Source organism: Cavia porcellus, unplaced genomic scaffold (assembly GCF_034190915.1).
Source record: "Cavia porcellus strain 051 isolate PalLab524CR breed Dunkin Hartley unplaced genomic scaffold, mCavPor4.1 scaffold_29, whole genome shotgun sequence".
NCBI lineage: Eukaryota > Metazoa > Chordata > Mammalia > Rodentia > Caviidae > Cavia > Cavia porcellus.
This window is the reverse complement of record NW_026947512.1, coordinates 19,333,973-19,353,527: the sequence shown is the minus strand read 5'-3', so window position 1 is coordinate 19,353,527 and position 19,555 is coordinate 19,333,973. Positions and strand designations below refer to the sequence as shown.

General features: G+C 41.8%; 1 protein-coding gene and 1 long non-coding RNA gene across 3 annotated transcripts in view; one reads left to right on the top strand and one right to left on the bottom strand.

Moving 5' to 3' along the window:
* Window positions 1-18,507, top strand: part of LOC134473992 (uncharacterized) — a 41,795-nt gene extending 23,288 nt beyond the window's left edge. The window contains exon 2 of the long non-coding RNA XR_010044516.1: window positions 14,100-18,507. This is a non-coding gene — a long non-coding RNA (uncharacterized LOC134473992). The remainder of the gene's footprint in view (window positions 1-14,099) is intronic.
* Dstyk (dual serine/threonine and tyrosine protein kinase) overlaps window positions 809-19,555 on the bottom strand; it is a 53,053-nt gene continuing 34,306 nt past the window's right edge. The window contains exons 4-13 of one of the 2 annotated variants that reach the window (XM_003474673.5): window positions 15,366-15,598; window positions 14,901-14,984; window positions 14,121-14,297; window positions 13,252-13,381; window positions 12,752-12,908; window positions 12,187-12,319; window positions 10,108-10,221; window positions 8,137-8,251; window positions 5,862-5,996; window positions 809-5,264 (exon numbers count right to left, since the gene is read on the bottom strand). In XM_003474673.5, the coding sequence (XP_003474721.1) occupies window positions 5,077-5,264; window positions 5,862-5,996; window positions 8,137-8,251; window positions 10,108-10,221; window positions 12,187-12,319; window positions 12,752-12,908; window positions 13,252-13,381; window positions 14,121-14,297; window positions 14,901-14,984; window positions 15,366-15,598 (1,466 nt within the window). In that variant the 3' untranslated portion in view covers window positions 809-5,076. The remainder of the gene's footprint in view (window positions 5,265-5,861; window positions 5,997-8,136; window positions 8,252-10,107; window positions 10,222-12,186; window positions 12,320-12,751; window positions 12,909-13,251; window positions 13,382-14,120; window positions 14,298-14,900; window positions 14,985-15,365; window positions 15,599-19,555) is intronic. The other variant, XM_063240073.1, reaches the window with a different exon arrangement.

Here is a 19,555-nt window from a genome sequence, read left to right as displayed (position 1 = left end):
CAGCAACACAAGCCCAAAGTGTAGGAGGTACATTAAAACAAACCCAAATAAACACAGCCCACAGAAGAGCCCTCTGCACACTGGCCTCCCTCGGCACCAGACACAGCTGCCTGATGCCGGGGTCTATCACACACTGCTAAACCAGCAAATGTGATCTGCTGGGCAAGCCCAAAGATTCAAAATATTCTAACTGCAGATAGGCTGGTGTATAGATTGCAGTCCCAAACTCTCAGTGTAAGAGAATAGCTGGTTCTTATATGAACTTGGAATGCTCCAAGTTCATGTTAAAAACAAGTTGGAGAAAAGGATACATTCAGGATAGGCTGTGAAATAAATGCTGTCATCCCACTTTGTTCCCTTTTCCCCAAAATCTCTTCTCTCATTTCCCTGCTCCACTCCCTGGTGGTAGTATATAAGGTATACCCAGTTTAAAGGATCGGTGGCGCTAGATGATGGTGCATACCTAGAAACCCAACACTTGAGCAGGCTGAGGCAGGAAGATAATATATTTAAGCCCAACCTGACAAACTTACCCACTTAGTGAAACCCTGCCTCAAAAATAAATGAGGGCTGGAGATGTAGCTCAGTACCAAGGCCGTGAGTGTGATCCCCAGTCCTGTTGAAAAAAAAAAAAAAAGGCAAACCATTTATAAGGACTGGAGAAGACCTTGCTAGGGAGCAACAGTTTTACCAGTCTCCCCTATGGCAAACTGAAAGGCATCTGACTCCAGGTCACAGTGAAAATAGCATGAATTAGGGGGCATCCTGGTAACACAGGTAGTAAAGGAAAGTCAAAGCCAAACAGAGGTAGAATTAAAACGTTAATGTGATCTTTATTATACAGCACATCCTGTATTTGTGCATCCTAACAATTATATAGAATACTCTATAAAAAACAAACCCCACCCATTCAAAATTATGCTAAGCAAAGACAACCCATAGTTGCATCTCTTAAAAATACACAATTAACATGGTCCTCCTGTAACAATATGGACAGAGCCAGGTAGCACAAGGAAGGAGGGAGCATAGAGTTTGTGCCCAAGTATTTTTTTTGTTATTGCACTTTTATTCTACACACTTAGTATGTTACACTTTTAACACTGTAACAAACATTAGTCATTTAACACAAACAAAAACATTACATAAAGGCAAAGACAATAAGCTTTTGGTGACCACTTTTCTTAGCAAGCTGGCCTCCCAGTGACAGGTGCTCTCACACTGTCTGTGCTATCACCTCAGCTGGACTAGGTGTTAACAATTAGAAGTTAAACATGAAACAACAATTAAGAACAATAGTGCTATCTGAAACCTCTGGGGGAGTTTGTGATTAAATACCTCAAGGCCACTCTTCTCTTATCCTCTTTATCAAGCTAGTTCTACCCTACACCACTCCTATATTTGAAGAATACACCTTTTTTTTTTTTTTAAGAAAAATGAGTTATTTGATCCAGGAAATCTAGAAGGCAAGCTTCAAAAGCTCAAAGAAAGCAGCTCCTCTTTGGCAATGGACATTTCCAGGGCTGTTGATCCTGCTCTGTTGCAGTGAGGACTTCAGAGGCTTCCTGATTGGCCCAGTAGAACACCAACCATGGCATCTCTGCAAATTAAGGCCAGAGGGTGCCTCAGTATCTCAAGGTACTGCTGTAATCACACACACACCCACTGCCTGGCTTTTCAATGTTAAATAGTAAGCTACAAAATAGTGTCATTTGGTGTAGCTGTCACTTCCCAGCCCTGACAATCCAGTCATTCTCTTATCAGGAGAAACATTTTCTTCCTCCTGTTTTGTTTTGGGTTTTTTGGTACTAGGGACGGAAGCCAAGGCCAAGTACAGGCAAAGCTGCACGCTACCACTGCACTGCCTTCAGTCCTCCAAGCCATTTGGCAGCTGAAGCGAAGTCCATTTGGGAGTCGGCAGATACTGCTCAAGATTTCTACCATTCTCCTATTTCTATCAGTGGTAGTAACATATCTTTTCCCTACTACTTCTTTGAGTTTTAGTGTTTAAAAAATAAAATATGAGCAGCTGCTTCCTAGACTCTGTCCCCTTAAAGGAGATGGAGTCAGACAGGACTCTCTTTGGTCTGAGAACAACAGTAAAGTCCTCCTGCCCAGAGCTGTGGAAGGCTTGCTCAGTCAAGGATCCACTCTGCAGTGGAGCAGGGAGCAGGGAGCAGGGAGCAGGGAGCAGCGTCCATCTGTTGGCACCTCCTCTGACCCGGCATTGCTCACCTGCACTGCTGCAAGCTCTAGGCACAGGCTCACTAGTCCAGGCGCCCAAGCTTTACCACAGTTTCTTCTGATTGCTCTGCAGGAAGGCCTCTCACTTGGATATGAAGCCAAATGAGTGACCAGACTTCAAGCTCATGAAAAAAGGCCAGGTGATCATTTGGGAGGGTCAATTGCCTTCATTAAGATTTTTAGAAGGATTAAACATAGAATGGGTAATTTTTCAGGTCAGCCTTCTTCCTCCCTCAGCCACAATCTCACCTCACCTCACCTCACCTCACCACTTGGGAACACAACCAACAAAAGCTGGGAGGTAAGAGCCTTATGATACTGGCTGTGATGTACCCGGTCCTGCCCAAGTACTGCCACACTTCTCAGACTATCTAGTGTCTTCTTAAGTAGTACACAATACAGTACTTTTCATGGCATTCCATAATTTTAATAATAATGGGTGCCAAGGAACAAAAAACCCAAAATTAGCTAACAATGTTATACAACAAAGTACACATACATTATACACATGTGGGTATGTATTCCTGCAACTCAGCCTGCTGAGTATTTAAATAACAGCCCAAATATCCTTATGTGGACTTTGGTTGGCCTGGACACTTCCAGGCATATCTTGCACCTTTGCTCAGAATACTTTTTTATAATGAAAATAACTATTCATCTCCTTACCTTATATTAGTTTCCTTGCTCTTTCCACTAGGAAAAAATGTAGGCAATGTGCTAGAAAACTAGTATCTGCAAGTGGACTCAGCCACAGGCAATGAACTGAAGAAGAACTCTAGTTGGAAAAAAATTTAACTTTCCATATGTAAATGGGAGTCTGAGCTAAGACTTCCAAACAACATTAAGAATGTGGGCTTCACAATGGATACACAGACTCCTGATTATACTAGAATTAAGAGCATGGACTGGAAAAAAGAACTAACTATGTAAGACTTTTCTTTAAATTTCATATAGAAGGGATGTATAATGATTGTTTAGCAAGCAGAGACTACTTCTTAACATGTTGCTTCTTGGAGTCCCATAATCATCCCCAGAAGGGCAACCAGTTAATACCAAGGAGAATACAATGCCTGAAGTATAGCTATGTAGGTGTGGATCCTAAGAGATACGCTGACCATTCTCCCAAAATGAAGTGGGAGCCAATGCCCCAAAGACACCAGTCAGTCACTGGCTTTATCATTTGAATGTAAAAAGGTATATAGCATTATATGAACTTCCTGAAGGGCTACAAGTACTGAGACTGCTATTATGCTCAAACGTATCATGATCAGAGCTTAGGATGGCTGAAGTTTTAAAGCTGAATTTTAAAAGTTATATAAAAATGTATTACACTCTCTGCTTATATTATATTGTTAATATGTAAGGGTTGGTCATTCAGTTACAAACCACCCTAAGAAACCCCAGCACTAATCTTCAACACCTACTCAGGGACCTACTGACACACTGGAGCTGAACAGAGGGCCCACCCACAGCCCTTGAGATTGGACAGATGCACAGAGGCTGCCCACTTTCACGTCTATTCCTTCACTGACCTGTGTTTCTATAGCTCTGGATGGCTTTGTGGAGAAAGGCTTGAAATCAAGACCTGAGATGCACCAATGTTTCAGATGCTCCCCTTCCTTGCCCAGGAGTCAGTTTCTCTCCTCAGACATCTGGGTGCTTCCCAGATGCCAATGCACAAAACTAGTCTTTTTTTGGCAGGGGAGGAGGTGTCTGGTTCTTTTTTCTTCTGACAGAGTATATTTAAAATAAGGTAAAAGGAAGGTATAGAATAAGTATTGACCTTTTAACCATTGGTTAAGCTTTAAAAACATTAGTGTGTTAGTTTCAAACACAAAAGAGTTTCTATGAAAATCACCCAGTACTCTTTAGGAGGTTTGTACGCAGGCTGTAGTCATGCTCCTTGCCTCCTCTCTGGCCTCACCCACAGGTTTCACACTGGGTCGGTTCCGCTCAGATGCTCACTCCTGAGTACCATGTGTTCCGGAGTCTAGAGCTCTCTCACCTAAGACCAGCAGAGAGCTAAGGGCTGTGGGCTGTTCTTCCCTCAGGCAGAACAGATTCTGTTCTGGGGTTAGCAGTAACTCAAATTCAACAACTTATATACATATATACATACATATGCATGTTTTTTTGATTTTTTTTTTTTTTTTTTTTGCTTTTTGGTGATGTAACAGTAAATCCCTCCCCTAGAAATCAGGGAAGTGTGGCCCTATAAATGTAAACACACTGGCACAGTGAGGAACAGACAGCCTTGTCTCTAGCTTCTTCACTGACAACCTGAGATCTGGTTACAGACAGCAGGAACCAGGCAACCACAATGTTTTCTTTTTTGCCCCTATGTTCATAGAACCTGAATTTTCTAAGTGGTCCCCATCACTGGATAGAATCAAACTATTTGTAGCTGGAGCTGACATAATGAAGATGATGTTTTTAATACTACTGCCACTATAGTGCCCTACTTCTTGTCTTAGAAAAGTAACACAGTGAACAGACAATGGTAACATTTGCCTCCTTTTCTGTTTTGAGGCCAGAAGATCCCATGTTCCGCTTCTGCACATCTCAGATAATCTTTCTCCTGAAAGGGTAGTGTGGAGCATCAGTGAACTGCCCCAAGTGCTCAGCACCATCCAGCTCCTCCCTGCCTAGGAGCCATCTCTGTCTGGCATGGAAGCCAAAGTTTGCATATCCTGTGCCCCAGCTTGTATGATCAGCTCTTTGTTGCCCAGCAAGCACCAAGTCCCTTAGGAGCTCCCTATAATGAATAAATGTCAAATTCTCCCCATGGCGAAAAGGTGAGGAGAAAGAAATAGTGGAGAAGAAAGGTTTTTGCTTTCAAATAGAATCATCTAGTCCTCTATTTGGCTGCTCAAAATTTGACTTGAGGAGACGGTCCATGATGCCCCAGAGCATGGGCTGGACAATGCCCAAGAGAGGCCTCTTAGAGGGGTCACCATCCCAACAGGCTTCCATCAACTGCCAGCACTCTTCATCAAATACAGACAGACGTTCTGGGCGGACCCCTAGAGAAAGGAAAACAAAGTAAAACCAGTGAATGAGGAGGGCATGGTGGCACCTGTAATCCCAGCACTCTTGGAGGCTGAGGCAGGAGCATTAAACATTTGAGTTTAACCTGGGCAATTCAGTGACTTTGCAAGACCTTCTCTCAAAAAATAAAAAAGCGTTGGGGATATAGCTCAGTGTGAAGGCTCTGGGTTCAATTCCCAGTACCACTACCACCAAAAAAACCAAAAACAAAAACAGGCCCAAAATGAACAGCTAATCATACAAGCTGGGGCACAGGATCTGCAAACTTTGGCTTCCACTGCACATATCTAGGTTAGAACCTGAGAAGAATGGTGATGGAAAACTGGAATGCACTGGCATAGATAGCTCAAGAACGGGAAAGTTTAAAGAAAAAGAAAGCTGAGATAGTTCTGAGATAGTTCAGTACAGTGTTGCCTGGAAGCAAATTTTGACTTAAAAATTTTGGGATCCCATGATGGTTTAAGGGTACATGTGGTCCAGCTGTGGACTGGCCAGAGGGTGACAGCTGTAGTGTCTGGGCTCAATCTGCTCTCACCAGAGGAGTCAGGATGGAGTAGGCTTGTGGCTCTTACCTTTCCGAACATTGTTCCAGAGGTGGTCTTTGCTCGCGCACCTCTCAAATGCTTCAGGAAGCTTGACAGAGCCTGAACAGATGTACCAGAAAAGAATCCCAAAAGCATAGACATCCACGGAATTGTCATACTTCCCTGTGGCAAGAAGAGATGAGAAAGAGTGAGCCAAGGAAAGAAAGGCAGCAACATCGCACCACACACCACCTGCAAGGCATTACATGTTTTCTTTTAAGGCTTTTAACATCCACTATCTTTCATAACAGCCTTGCTATGGAGCAGGGCACACTTATAATCCCATTTCACAACAGAACACTATGGTAATGACAGGTCAAAGTTAAACACAAAGAGCATCCAGAACAGAACTTGACAAAGGAGGAGGAGGAGTCATGCCTTTTGGCTTCATGGACATCAACATGATTAATATTAGGTCACATTGGGAAAATATAGGGTAATGGTGGAATACGTGGGAACCAGTATCTAACAATTTTTGAAGGCAGAGAGAGAGAGAGAGTCTGGATCCAATGGGCAGCCGGAAATCACATGTTTTACAGAAAGAGGTAACCTGTTTTAACTTAGTTTATTTGTCTTATTTTATTTTTTTATAGTACTACATATGGTCCCAGGGGATAGATGGTTGAGCTACATCTCCAACCCTTTTTAATTTTTGAGACAAGAACTACTGAGTTGCCCAGACTTAAACTTGCAATCCTCCTGCCTCAGACTCCCAAGTGGCTGGGATTACAGCCATGTGTCACTACACCCAGCAACTATAATATTTTAGAAAGATTATTCTGATAACAAAGTGAACTGCAATAGAAATAATCAAAGGACTTTAAATATAACAGCTAAAATTGAGTAACAATGGCAACAGAAATTTAAAAAACAAAAACAACATAAATCTAGAGGAAAAAAACTGATGCTTGTCTACTTGGTTCAGATATGGACAGATTAACAGTTGTCTACCTACCTCTTAATGTTTATGTAAGTATATTACTTAATAAAGAGTCAGGGGAAGACATGTACAAAATGAAACAAATTCCAACATATTGATAATTTTAGCTGGTACAAATACTCATAATTGACCTGTCATTACCCTTATGTCTTCCTTGGCAAAGTACAACCATTCCCCAACCACTCAGACTCATAAATTTATAGTCATCTTTTAATTATTTCTCTGTAGTCATCACTCAGGAAGTTAATAAAATCTTACTTATTCCTCCTCTGAATTGATCTCAACTCACTCTTTTGTGTGAGCATTAACACCACACTAATCATGGGGACAGGCAGTACCTAACTGGTCTCCTTCCATTGGTATCTTGTTGCTTAAATTCCCACTGAGCTAATGTTCCATAAACATATTCTTTTCACCTCTACTCTGAGCAAAAAGCTCAATAGCTCCTGACTTTTTGAACAGTAAAGCTAACTCCTCTACAAGCTCAATGTATTTATCTCCAACCTTGTTTGATACTATGCCCCAGTAGGATTTTTTTTTCTGGTCATGTTTACTTGTATTCTGCAGTTTTTCTCAGTATTTCCCTTCTCCAGCCCCTTTCTTTCCTTCATTACAAGTACTTGGACTCTGGAGACACAAAGATCTAGATTCAGATCCGGGAGCCACTGCCTTCTAGCTCAGTGTTTTTGGAGTGAGTTACTTCACCTACCTGGTCTCAACTCTATCCATGAAATGGACACAGAAGTGGTTCAATATCATCACAGAATTATTGAAAGGATTAAAACAGAACATAAAAAAACATGCCTACACTGCCCACCTCAAAGTCTACACTATAAGTTTTCTTTCCACACACCAATTTTTCCAGATCTGGAATATTCCTGTTCTACCACAAAACTGCCAAACATTTCAACTTTTGCTGAACACCTCATATATTACATAGCCATTACTTCAGCATCTAATCACATACTGCCACAAGCTGCTTCCAGATTGCTTTACTCTAAAAATGTACCTATATCAATTGTAAATTCTTTAATGACAGAGGACAATTTTATTGGATAAGAATTACTCAAAATTCTTTATGATCAAATAGTGGGCTGATTTGGACAAGTATGGCATAGTAATCCAGGGAGACATCCAAAAGACTGCTTTGTGACTCCCATTTGCACGTCTTTCTCATTCCTCTATCTGTGCATTTGCCTCCCTATCTGCCTTAGATTTCCTTGTTCTGGCTTCATCCTGTCAAGAGTGTCTGTACCTACAGATAGTGCTCAGCACGAGAGTACTGAGCCCTGCCTAAACCCATTCCCTGCACCCCTGCTGTACCTGTGAAAAGTTCAGGGGCCATATGGATTGGTGTCCCCACAATGCTGCCTGACATCATGGCCTCTGGCTTGCAGAATCCTAAGTCAGTGATCTTGGCACGATTCTGTTTGTCCAGCTGCCAACAAAACAGGATGACAGTCACCTTGTTTCAGATCCTGCACACAGCTCTTAGTTATATACGTAAATTCAAAATAGGTACTCAGAGTACTGTGGTGAATAAACTTTCTCCAACTTTCCTATCCCCAGATTCTTTCCCATTACTATGCTCCTCTCCATAAGCAATCTGAAGGCTGGTACTGCCTCTTTGTATTCCTGGCACTTAGCATACTGCTTGGCATGTATCAGGATTTTCATAAATCTTAGGAGAATAAATAAGTGAAGGTCCACAGAAATACTGTATACAGAGAAAAAATTTTCAGCTCTTGGTTTTTCTCTTGATCCCAGGTTAGAAGATGGAGGTCTACTGGTCAGTTGAGGAGATTCCTGAAATTCCTGTTGTTTCCTTTCTTAAGGATCCAAGACAGAGCTGGGAGTGCAGCTCGGTGAAGAATAAATACCTGCGCAGCTCTATCCCTGTGTGAGGCTCTGGGCTTGATCCCCAGCACCACAAAAAACAAAAACAAACAACCCCCCAAAAATCCATGAAGTAAATCTATTTCATTTAGCTACTCAATTTCAGCCCACAATTTTAGGGGCATCATTCCCTTCTTCCAAACTGCTTTCATCTTTATGTCACTGAAATAATGTCAAAACACCTTAATGATACTCTAAAATTTCTTTAAGAAGACTATATCAAAAATTTTTTTATAATTTAGGTAACAGAATTGATGAGCTCATGACTTTCTTACCTTTTAAGGTACCTTTACTCAACTCTTCATCCAGCATCTGTGACCAAACCCTAAGCAATAACAAAGACCTGGACTCCTCAAAAATATCAGTGTAACAAATGCCAAAACAGGTAGAAAGACTACTCTAGATTAAAGGACACTGAAGAAGCATGACAATAAAATTTCCTTGGCTAGATCCTGGATCAAATTAACAGACCATTTTGGAGGCAACTGAATATATGGGGGAGGAGGGATTAGATAGAACAAGTTAATGTAGGCTTTCTATGTGCGTCTGTGTGTGTGGCCCTGAGGACTGAATTTAAGGCCTGCATGCTGAGCTACATCCCAGTCCTTTTTGTTTTTATTTTGAGACAGGGGCTGGGGATTTAGCTCAGTGGCATAAGCACCTGCCTTGCAAGCAGGCAGTCGTGAGTTCGATCCCCGGTACCGATAAAAAGGAAAAAGACCAAAAAAAAAAAAAAAAAAAAAAAAGATATTTTGAGACAGGCACTCACTAAGCTACTAAATTGCCCAAGTTTGACTTGAACTTCCCATCTTTCTGCCTCAGCCTCCCAGAGTGCTTGGATTCCAGGCATAAGCCACCATGCTGGGCTAGATTGCATATTAAATAGTAATATTATATTAATGTTAACTCTCTTGGATGTGATAATGACACTTTACATAGAACACTATCTTTCTTTTTAGGAGATAATGATAAAGTATTTAAGAAAAACATTTTACCTGCAATTACTTTCATATACACATAATAAAAAAAGTGTGTGTGTGTGTGTGTGTGTGTGTGTGTGTGTGTGTGCATGTGAATATATAGAGAGAAATTGAGTAAGAAAGTTAAGTAAACATACTAGGAGAAAGGTATATGGGTTCTCACTGTACAATTCTTTTAACTTTTCTGTAAGATTCAAAACTATTCAATAGGAGAGGGGAAAACCTTTACAATATAAGGTAGGTTTATGCTGAAACACCTCTGTAATCTTCAAGTCTAAACACCCATCAATCCAATATGCTATGAGCTCTACCACTTTCCACCTAGACTTTTACTAGAACCAAACTACATTTCTATGCAACCTACAGAAGACCACTTAGCCCACAGAAGCAGGCTGTTTTGGAAACAGCTCTTACTTACCAACACATTTTTCAGTTTGATATCACGATGAACAAGTCCCTGGCTATGCAGGAAGCGGATCCCCTCCACCACATCCACTGCTATCTGCAAACGCGTCTCCAGGGTCAGTCCAGCCTTGGGGAGACAAAGAGCTCACTTACCACACACAGAGTAACATCCCAGTCCAGCTCACCTGAACCAGCTGAGACTTCCTTCTGTGAGGGACTAGAAGACTTCACCAGGGCACGTGAGGACAGAACATGCATGGAAAAAAGGGGAAGAGGGAAGCAGGTAAAACAGGAAAGTAGAGAGAAGGAACACAAAGCCAGATAAAATCCCTTGCAGGCTACAGTTGCGGCCAGCTAGGCAATCCCCAGATGTAACAGAGAGGTGCAACTACATGACTGGAGCATGAGGTCATTTCTAACACGTAAACAACTCTGGAACTGCCAAAGCTCAAAGTGAGTGTTTAGGTCCCTCAGGCAGATTTACTTCAACTCTGACAGGCCTCCTTAGCCCAGGTTTGGTTTTATGCATTTACATACCAAAATTATTCATAGGACTTTAATTTAGGGTCTCTTGAATTCCTAGAAAATGTCATTTCACTTATCCAAAAGACTTAATGGGGTTCTTTAGTATACTTTGGAAAAGCATCAGACACTGTTAAGCTTAACTTCTCTGAGATAAAATGGGAAAATCACTTGGACAGTAATCTCCTTCATCACACCTCCTGGGAGCATTTCTGTTTTCTCTGTCCTACTTCTGGAAGCTCTTTATAAACCTGTACAAGGGGTATGTGGGAGACGGGACCTACCTAGACACACTGAGGTCAGCTTTTCTCTTGTACTCAGCCCTGGGGATGTGGAGACAAAAGAAACTTCTCTATTTCCCTTTTGGTGGTTGTTTTGGGTAAGGGAAACTCAACATCCAACTGAGGGTTTCACCTCCACCCAGTTTTTTAATTGCATATTTCAAGTCATTTAAAAAAAAATCAAAGCCAATATAAGTGATGTCTGTCTGTTCTGCTCCTGATTAGGGCTTCTGGAATGTAAAGATTATGAAGCTTCTTATTTGCCTACAATAAACTTGAATTTTGTAGAAATTCTTAACATGTTGGGTCTTGTATAATTTACTAATTTCTTTGAGCATGATATTCCCTCAGTCTCTAAAAGAAGCAGGTACTTCAACATGCTTAGTGTCTTTACTGGCCTTGAATGTGCTGGTATTATGCTGCTCATTCCCCCTGTGGCTTCTTTTTCCATCTGTCCACATTCTGTCTGATAGGGCCCTGCCGGGGATTTGCCCACTCATCACGGCAGCGGTGTGCGATGTTAAATCATCATGGCGCTTAGCTCCTTCTTCCCAGAAGCCCCATGGCTTCTTGCTACCAAAAGTCTTTGCCAAAGCTCATGTATGTAAAGATGTACTGAATTCCCTGCACTCTCACAAAATAAATCAGCTCACATCAGTCCCCAGGGCCCTTCCCCCATCAGAGCCTGTATCAGGCAGAACCTGCCCTTGTCTGCAGGGAGAGCCGCCACAGCCTTCCTTGTGGTGACTCCCTCCATGCCCGCATTAAACTCTTTCTTATCTACTTGCCTCCTCTTTTAATATTCTGCACTGCTCTAGATTGAGTACAAAGTTTCAACTCAATCACTGTCCACTGAGGTACACATGTCAAACTCAAACTCCACATCATCATGAAATAGTCAATTACTATAATTCTCTTTAAAAATTATACTTTTTTGCTGTCACCTACTGGTGCTTAATACAAAGTAGTCACTAGTAAAATACTTGTTGAATAAACAAAACTGACTTCCTCCAGGGAAAACAAAAGAAGGAAAAGAAGAATAGGAAGCTTTCTTTGTTCTTCTAATGAGTCTAGATTTTGACCACCACCATGAGAGACCAAAGGCAGTATTCTCAATATATACTGGGGCAATAAATAGGTTACACTTTTTGGGAAATAATTGTAATAAGGCCTGATACTCCAACAACTGCTTATGGAAGCAAGAGGCTCTGAATAAGTGGAAAAGGGTAAAAGGTCGGAAAGAAAGTGCTGGGACTGCTGGCTCTCACATCCCACTTGCCTCACCTCACCTTCAGCCCTGTGTAGAGGTCCCGGTGCAGCCGCTCCATGATGAGCAGCACGGCGATGCTGGAGCCACCGCCATAACTGTAGTCAATGACTGACCCGTGGAGGTCCACCAGCCGCTCATGTTTTGGCAGAGACCTGTGAGGATGATAGGCTAGGATGAGGAAAAAATAAGCCTAAGGCTACACTTGGTCCAGGTCCAGAAGGAATGGCCCTCAGCACAAACTCTGCATAAAAAGAATGGCCGCTTCACCCAGGGCAAAGTAGTATGGAAGCTAAAAACCACCAGCCTTAGTAGCACAGGAAGAAAGGAGTCTGAAGATGGCAGGAAAAGAGGACACAAAGACCATAATGGCCTTAAAGAGAGCTGGTCCCACAAACACTAGCCTACACAGGGCTTGTCAAGTAGGTGCTGTACTGCTGAGCTACATCCTCGGCCCTAGCCTGCACGTTCTGAAACGTAGGTATGGAGAGACACAGCATACTTTAGCTCTTGGTAAAAAACTTGCTTCAGTCTTTAGGCTTCCTTTCTGGAATTTTCCCAAAAAGATGAATGAAACCAGGACCTACCTCATATAGTGAAACTCCAAAGCCAGATCATTCCAGTGCTTCTCATCGGGAGGGACAACTGACTTGAGGGCACAAGGGAAGTGTCCTCCCCAGTTGTCACACAGGTATACCACACCATACTGTCCCCGGCCCAGTTCCTGTCCCAGTTTAGGTTTACCTAGAAGGTGCACAGAAAGAGCTAAGGTAGAAGGGATGGCAGCTTACTGGGCAACTCTGCTCAGAGGCCAGGAAGCAATAATCATGCCAAGGGAAGAAATTCTAGTGCAGTCACTCTAAACCACTCTAAACTCTAAAGCTGGTTAGTTTAAACTTTGGTCATGATATTCAAACTGTACAAATATCAAGGCCAGACAGACTTTGGGAATTCAAAACCATATCAGTAAGTGCTTAGGGAGATCTGCAAGGAAGCAGCATGGGACAGTGGGACCCTTGGAAGCTAGCTATAAGACTCAAGGACCCCAAACTTCCCTTCAGTTTACTTCGAAAACATAAGGACTGACCATGCAGCAAGACATCCTGCAAAGATCGGCTCTCCAGAGAAAGGCGGGCCAGGCGCGGGGCATGGTCTTTCCGAACCTTTAGCCACAGATCTTCCGTCTTCTCCAGCCGGCCTGAGTGGCCAGCTTCTAGCTGAGAAGGAAAAAGAGAAAGTCAGACTACCTGTCCCTAGCCTCAGCTTCCTCACCTGTTATATATAGAAATAATAATCCTGAGCTCAAAGGGTAATTATATGAATTAAATTACACATGTATGTGACATGTTTAGCACAGGGACTGGTACATACACTTATCAATAAATAAGAATGTTGCCTCTTGAATTCATAGTCACACCTATTCATCCCCACAAAAGACAAACAAAATATCATATAACTATAAACTAAAATAGAAATTAGAAAATCATCCCTTTCTGCCATTCATGCCTAAAATATTGTATAAACTACATTCCTCTTCCTCTATATTTTTCTCACTTAGTGAAGGAGTGGGGAGGAAATTAACAGAGCTGCCTCCTCTTAGAATTAGAAAAATATCCACATGAAAACCTATTGATGAAATTTTCTGTAACACAATATCATGCTCATTGTGTTTTAACACAGTAGAAAATACACTGATTTTTTATTTATTTGTTTATTTTTGGTGATAATAGGAATTGATCACCAGCCTTTGAAAACTTAATTTCAAGATATGGTCTCACTGTTGCCTTGACCAGGCTCAAACTTGTGATCTTCCTGTCTCAGCCTCCCAGAATGCTGGATTACAGGCACACGCGCGCGCACACACACACACACACACACACACACACACACACACAAACATCCATCTAAGGCTGAGGCTCTTTTCTGCGTTTTCAGGTGTATCTCCCACATACCAACCTGTCGCAAGGAGGCTGCAAAGGCTTCGTGTGAACTATTGAGCCGAGTTCGGAATTGGCTGCAAATGCTCTTGGCCAGTTTGGAGGCACTGAGGCTCTCGATGGCGTCCTGGGCCACTTTCCTCTTCCACTCCAGGGTGATGGCAGGTGGGCTTACCCATGCAATACGCTGGATGATCTGTCAAGATGCGGACAGTGGGATCACTGAGGGATGGAGAAAGAAACTACTAGAAGGCCCAACAATGCCCTCCTTTCCCAGGCTATGTACTCATCAGGAGCAGGCTCCTGAGACAGATGCCAATTAAAGTTTAGGGTTCTCTCCAGTTCAGGACTCAGCCAGAGGAAGAACACTAGACCTACTATACCTGCTCACAAACCTACAGTAAATTAAATTCAGTGTCAGGAAGTGCCTAAATTTGAAATTAGTGACTAACTATGTAAGACTCAGGTCCAGTTCCAGATAAGAAGCATACTCTTGGCCTCTGGCAATGACAACATCTAATTCTGAGACATTTAGCCTAGAAAAAAGAAATATGAAGGAGCAACTGCAGTCCTATGGCTACATGAAAAATCATTTTAAACCCCACCACTCTTTATGAGTTAAAGGAGCATTGTTAATAATTATTTGAGAATAGACATAAACCATATTCTTCCAGGCAGGCCAACCAGAACCCATGGACACCCATTAACAGCAGCTCCTAGGTCTCTGTTCTTTACTGCAGTGACTAGGATACACATGGGCCAACTAGGAATGGAAGATTTTTCTTTTGCAAATACCTACCTGCTTGATTTGCTCCCAGAGCATCCTTGTAACTGAGGACCCTGAGTGAAATGTGACTTCAACGTGATATGCAGCATTTAAGATCTGAAAGAGAACACATAAAAAGAATATGCCCTTAGTAGAGTGACTATTTAAAAAGGCAACAAATATTTACTTCAAGAATACAGAGCAGTCTCAAGGTTTCCAAATTTATACTTCAGTATACTACAGAATCAAGTCAAGTTGTTCATCTATTTTATGACTAATTAGACCTTTTTTACTTCTTTGTTTCTCAACTGTCATATTTTATAGCTCACCAACGCCTTTCACAGGCAGTGGTCATTTGATAGGAACCAATACAATTCAGATAGGACATGCAAAAAGTTAAAAGAGAAATTTTTGGCTAATTTTGAAGTGAGGGTTGTGTGTGAACTGTTTGGAACTGCAGTCTGTGACAAGGTATCTTGGTAACCATTCTTTGCATACCTGTTTGAGATAATTACTGGTGATGTGAACTGAGACATCCTGCGACTTCTCCAGGCTCTGCAGACAACGCTCCAAGGTTCCAACAAAGCTCTCACGTAAGTAATCCACAGAGCTGATCAGCTTGTTAGCCACTGCCTGATTAAGCCGGGAGATAATGAGTTCCTGGATCTGTCGGATACAGCATTTGATCTCTCTGGTGCCTACTGGTTCTCCATTCTCAGGGATAATGACATCTGTGGAGGCAGAGAAACGAGCTGGCCAGTGTGAGGAGAGGGGCAGGTATCTCCTGAGACACAGCCACTGAACTGCCATGAGGATGGCTACAAAAAGACATGGTTGGTTGATGAACTCTGACCCTCAGCATGACCAGAGACCACTAAGGTTCAATTGCTTGGGGCAAGCTGGACATGGTGGCACATGCCTGTAATCCTGGCACTTGGGAGACTGAGGCAGGAGGATCAATAAGTCCAAAGCCAGACTGGGATATACAGTGAGTTCAAGGCCTGGATTGCAAAGTGAGACCCTGTCTCCAAAAAAAAACAATTAGAACTACTTGTGGCAGATAAGATCCTAAGAGAAGCGGTTCTGTTTAAAATGAGACATTGATTTTGTTAGCTTTAAGTCACATTTATGGAAGGAAGGAAAATATTAATTGAATGTAAACTAAATACACGTAACGAATTTTAACTTCACAATAACTCTGCTTGGAGACAAAATAAGTACTGAGAAGGGGACATGTAGTTAAGAAGTAACACAGCTAGCATTTGAAACCAAATCTCACTGATTCCAAAGTTTGTAAATTATCACATTGTCCAGCATATTAATGAGAAGAATCTAGGACTCAGGAATTTTATCCTGATCAATTACTAGATACATAAAAAGCAAAATTCATTTGTTGGCCCTACCATGTCACTACCTCACAAAATTAAAAAAAAAAAAAAAAAAAGCCTGACAGAAGCTATAATGGTTAATATATTGTGCCAACTTGAGAAATCTAGATGCTTAAATAACCAACTCAGCAATTTTACATCCTCCAGTGTAGAGGACATGCCCTTATTGCGCTAAGACGTTGTTCATTCTGTCATTTGAGAAGTTTAAGTGACTCAGTAGGGGGCCAGGGTCCTCACTCTGTAAGCATCATGAGCCTGTACAAGAAGAGGCAAGGAGAAGGTATGAGTGCTGAACCCAGCTGGGGTGGGTAGCTTGCATATAAGGAAGGAAAAGAGGCTTGTTCTCTCTCTTTTTTGCTCGTCTTTCTTTTGCTGTCTACTGTTGCCCCTGTGCCATGCCACTTTGCCTTGGAGCCAGATGATTGTGGACTGAAACTTCTACAAACTATGAGCTAAATAAACCTTTCTTCTTAAATTTGGCCATCAAGATCTTGAAAGAACATGGCGGACAAATAGCAACAGCTATGCAGGCTCTCTGTGAGACCGAGCTTAGAATCCAGGAATCGTGCAGAGTAAGGAATCCTAACCAAGAGGAGATATACCCTGCTGACCCAAGAACGAACTGGGCTGAGAGATACCAACTGGGAATGCAATCCTGGTGCTATAACAGGAACAGATAAAGCCTGAGTGTGGAAGCTGGAGCCCGCGCCATTGGAAGCCACGATTTGCGTTTCCTGCCGCCACTGCTGCATCTGAATCAGCTCAGCAGGGAGAGAGATGCGCGAAAGCTCTGAGAACAGGAACTGGTGAAGGAGTTAAGAGCTGGGCGGGCAGGCAGCCGTGCATCGACCTCCGGTGAGTGAGGGAAACTGGGACTCTCCCACGGTCTAGGAGGCGCCAACAGAGGACATTCTGGGACCGGGCAGACTTGCTGGAACAGGGCACTGTAATGACTTCAGTCACATATCCCCCTCTCAAGCAGGATTGGTGAGCAGTGCCTAGCCTACGTGCGCTGCTGGCTGAGACCCAGTAGGCTAGCACAACCCAGGTCCCAGCGCCTGAAGGTGACCTGAAGGGGCGAGCCCCACATAGGCTGCCAGGTCTGTAACTCCCAGGTGTGCTGTGGTGGGCGGGAACACCTAGCCGGTGCAATTCAATCAGACTGTGGCTGACAGGGAAGGAAGCTGGGTCTCCTATATATGCTTGCATATATAAGGAACAAAGAATATGGGAAGAGGGAACAACAAGAAAGGCTCCTCAGCCCCGAATCTTGAGAAACAGGCAATAGCAGACACGCCACCAATAGACATAAAAGGCCTCCAGAGCCTCATAGATGAATTCAGGAATGAAGTTATTAATGACCTGAAGAAAGACATAAGCAGAATAGTCAGAGAAATGCTAAGCACCACTCAAGAAAAAGCAGATGGTGGAATGGAAGAACAGAAAAAGAGGGGAGAATTATTTGATGGAGAAAATAGAGAACACGTAGAATACGTGAAGCAGGTTCAAAGAGATTACCAGGAAACTAAAAACTCTATTGAAAACTGGCATAACAGCTTGAAAGAAACTAAGGACCGATTATCTGAACTGGAGGGCAGAATTGTAATATGGGAGCATGAAATGAAAAACTTCTTAAAAATAACAAAAAAACAAACAGCAATAATACAAAAACTAGAAGATGATAAGAGGGTCTATAACTTCAGAATATAAGAGAAGAAGTGGGGACACAAACAAATGGACTACAAAAGCTATTCACAGAAATAATCCAAGAGAATTTCCCTAATTTAGCAAACGGTAAAGATACTCAGATATATGAGGCATACAGGACTCCAGCTACCTACAACCCAAATAGAGCTACACCCAGGCATATAATAATCAAAATTCCAGAAATCCAATATAAGAACAGAATATTAAAAGCCATCAGAGACAAGAAACAAATCACTTACAAGGGAACACCCATCAGAATTACAGCAGACTTCTCGGCACAAACTATCAAATCACGAAGAGCGTGGGGGGAAATAATTCAAGCTTTGAAAGATAATAACCTCCAGCCAAGATTGAGATATCCTGCACAACTATCCCTGGAAATTGATGGAAAAACAAGGTGCTTTCAGGATAAAGAGGAACTAGGGGAATATACAACCACCAATTCAACTCTACAGAGAATACTGCAGGATATTCTAAAAAAGAAAAATACAAAGAATCAGGAAATAGTGGCAGAGAGGCCACAATGAATGGAGCAGAAAACAAAATGAAGAAGACAAACTGACAACTAATGACAGAAAAAGAGCTCAACAGAAATGAGGCAGAGAAGACTGGATGATAGGAACAGCTATTTTGGAGAAAAACGACGTCATAATAGGTAGTGCTGATTTGGTATCATCTTATTTTGAAGTCCCATCAAGCCTTTGTTCTTCTGTCTCCATAGGCCTTAACATGTTGTATCTTATTGGATTTTATTATATGTGATAGTATAAACAAAAACTTTTATAGACAAGGAGATTATACAGAAACCATAGTTCATTATCTGTTAGTTGATTCTAAGTACCCTATGAGACTGTCATTCATGTCGGGATTATCTTGTGGTGAAACACTATTTTGCTTAAATGGTTATGTTTTGATCTGTGCTGTTTTGTTGTTATGCCCTCTTTTATCTCAGTCTCCATTTTATTATTTTTTATTTTTATCCTTTTAATTAAGGGAAAAATAAATTTAAAAATAGCAGGATATATTATAGTAACCCACTTTGATTTTCTATTAACTTGATTTGAAGCCCTGTATTGCTCTCACCATCTTGTTTTGACTGATGTTCCTCTATTCTGATTTGCTTGATAGTACCAGGTTCGAAAGTTTAGGCAACAGCTGTGAAGATAGTGGGATTCAAGCCCATACTGGTTGACTATTATCTACTTTTGAAGACCTGTAATGTCTCCAATGTTTTGGTTTTGTTGGTTTCATTCTTTACTGTTTTGTTCAATTTTATTATAACTGATGATATAGGCAATTCTATTTGAGATAGCGGGAGGAATTATGGTAACCATTGTTGATCACCTTGTATTAAATTTTTACATCATCTATTATGTCCACCCTTTTGATTTAACCGACTCTGTTAAGTCACATTTGGTTTTACTCTCTTCCAAAAAAAGCAATAAGAACTGTGGGAGCAATAAAACCCAAAATGTGTAATAGTCATTGTACAAAAGAGAGGAAAAGAAAGTGCTCTAAATGGTATAACTGCATGTATATCTATATATAAGATAGACAATGATATTACTGAGTTTTGTTGGATCATTGAACAGA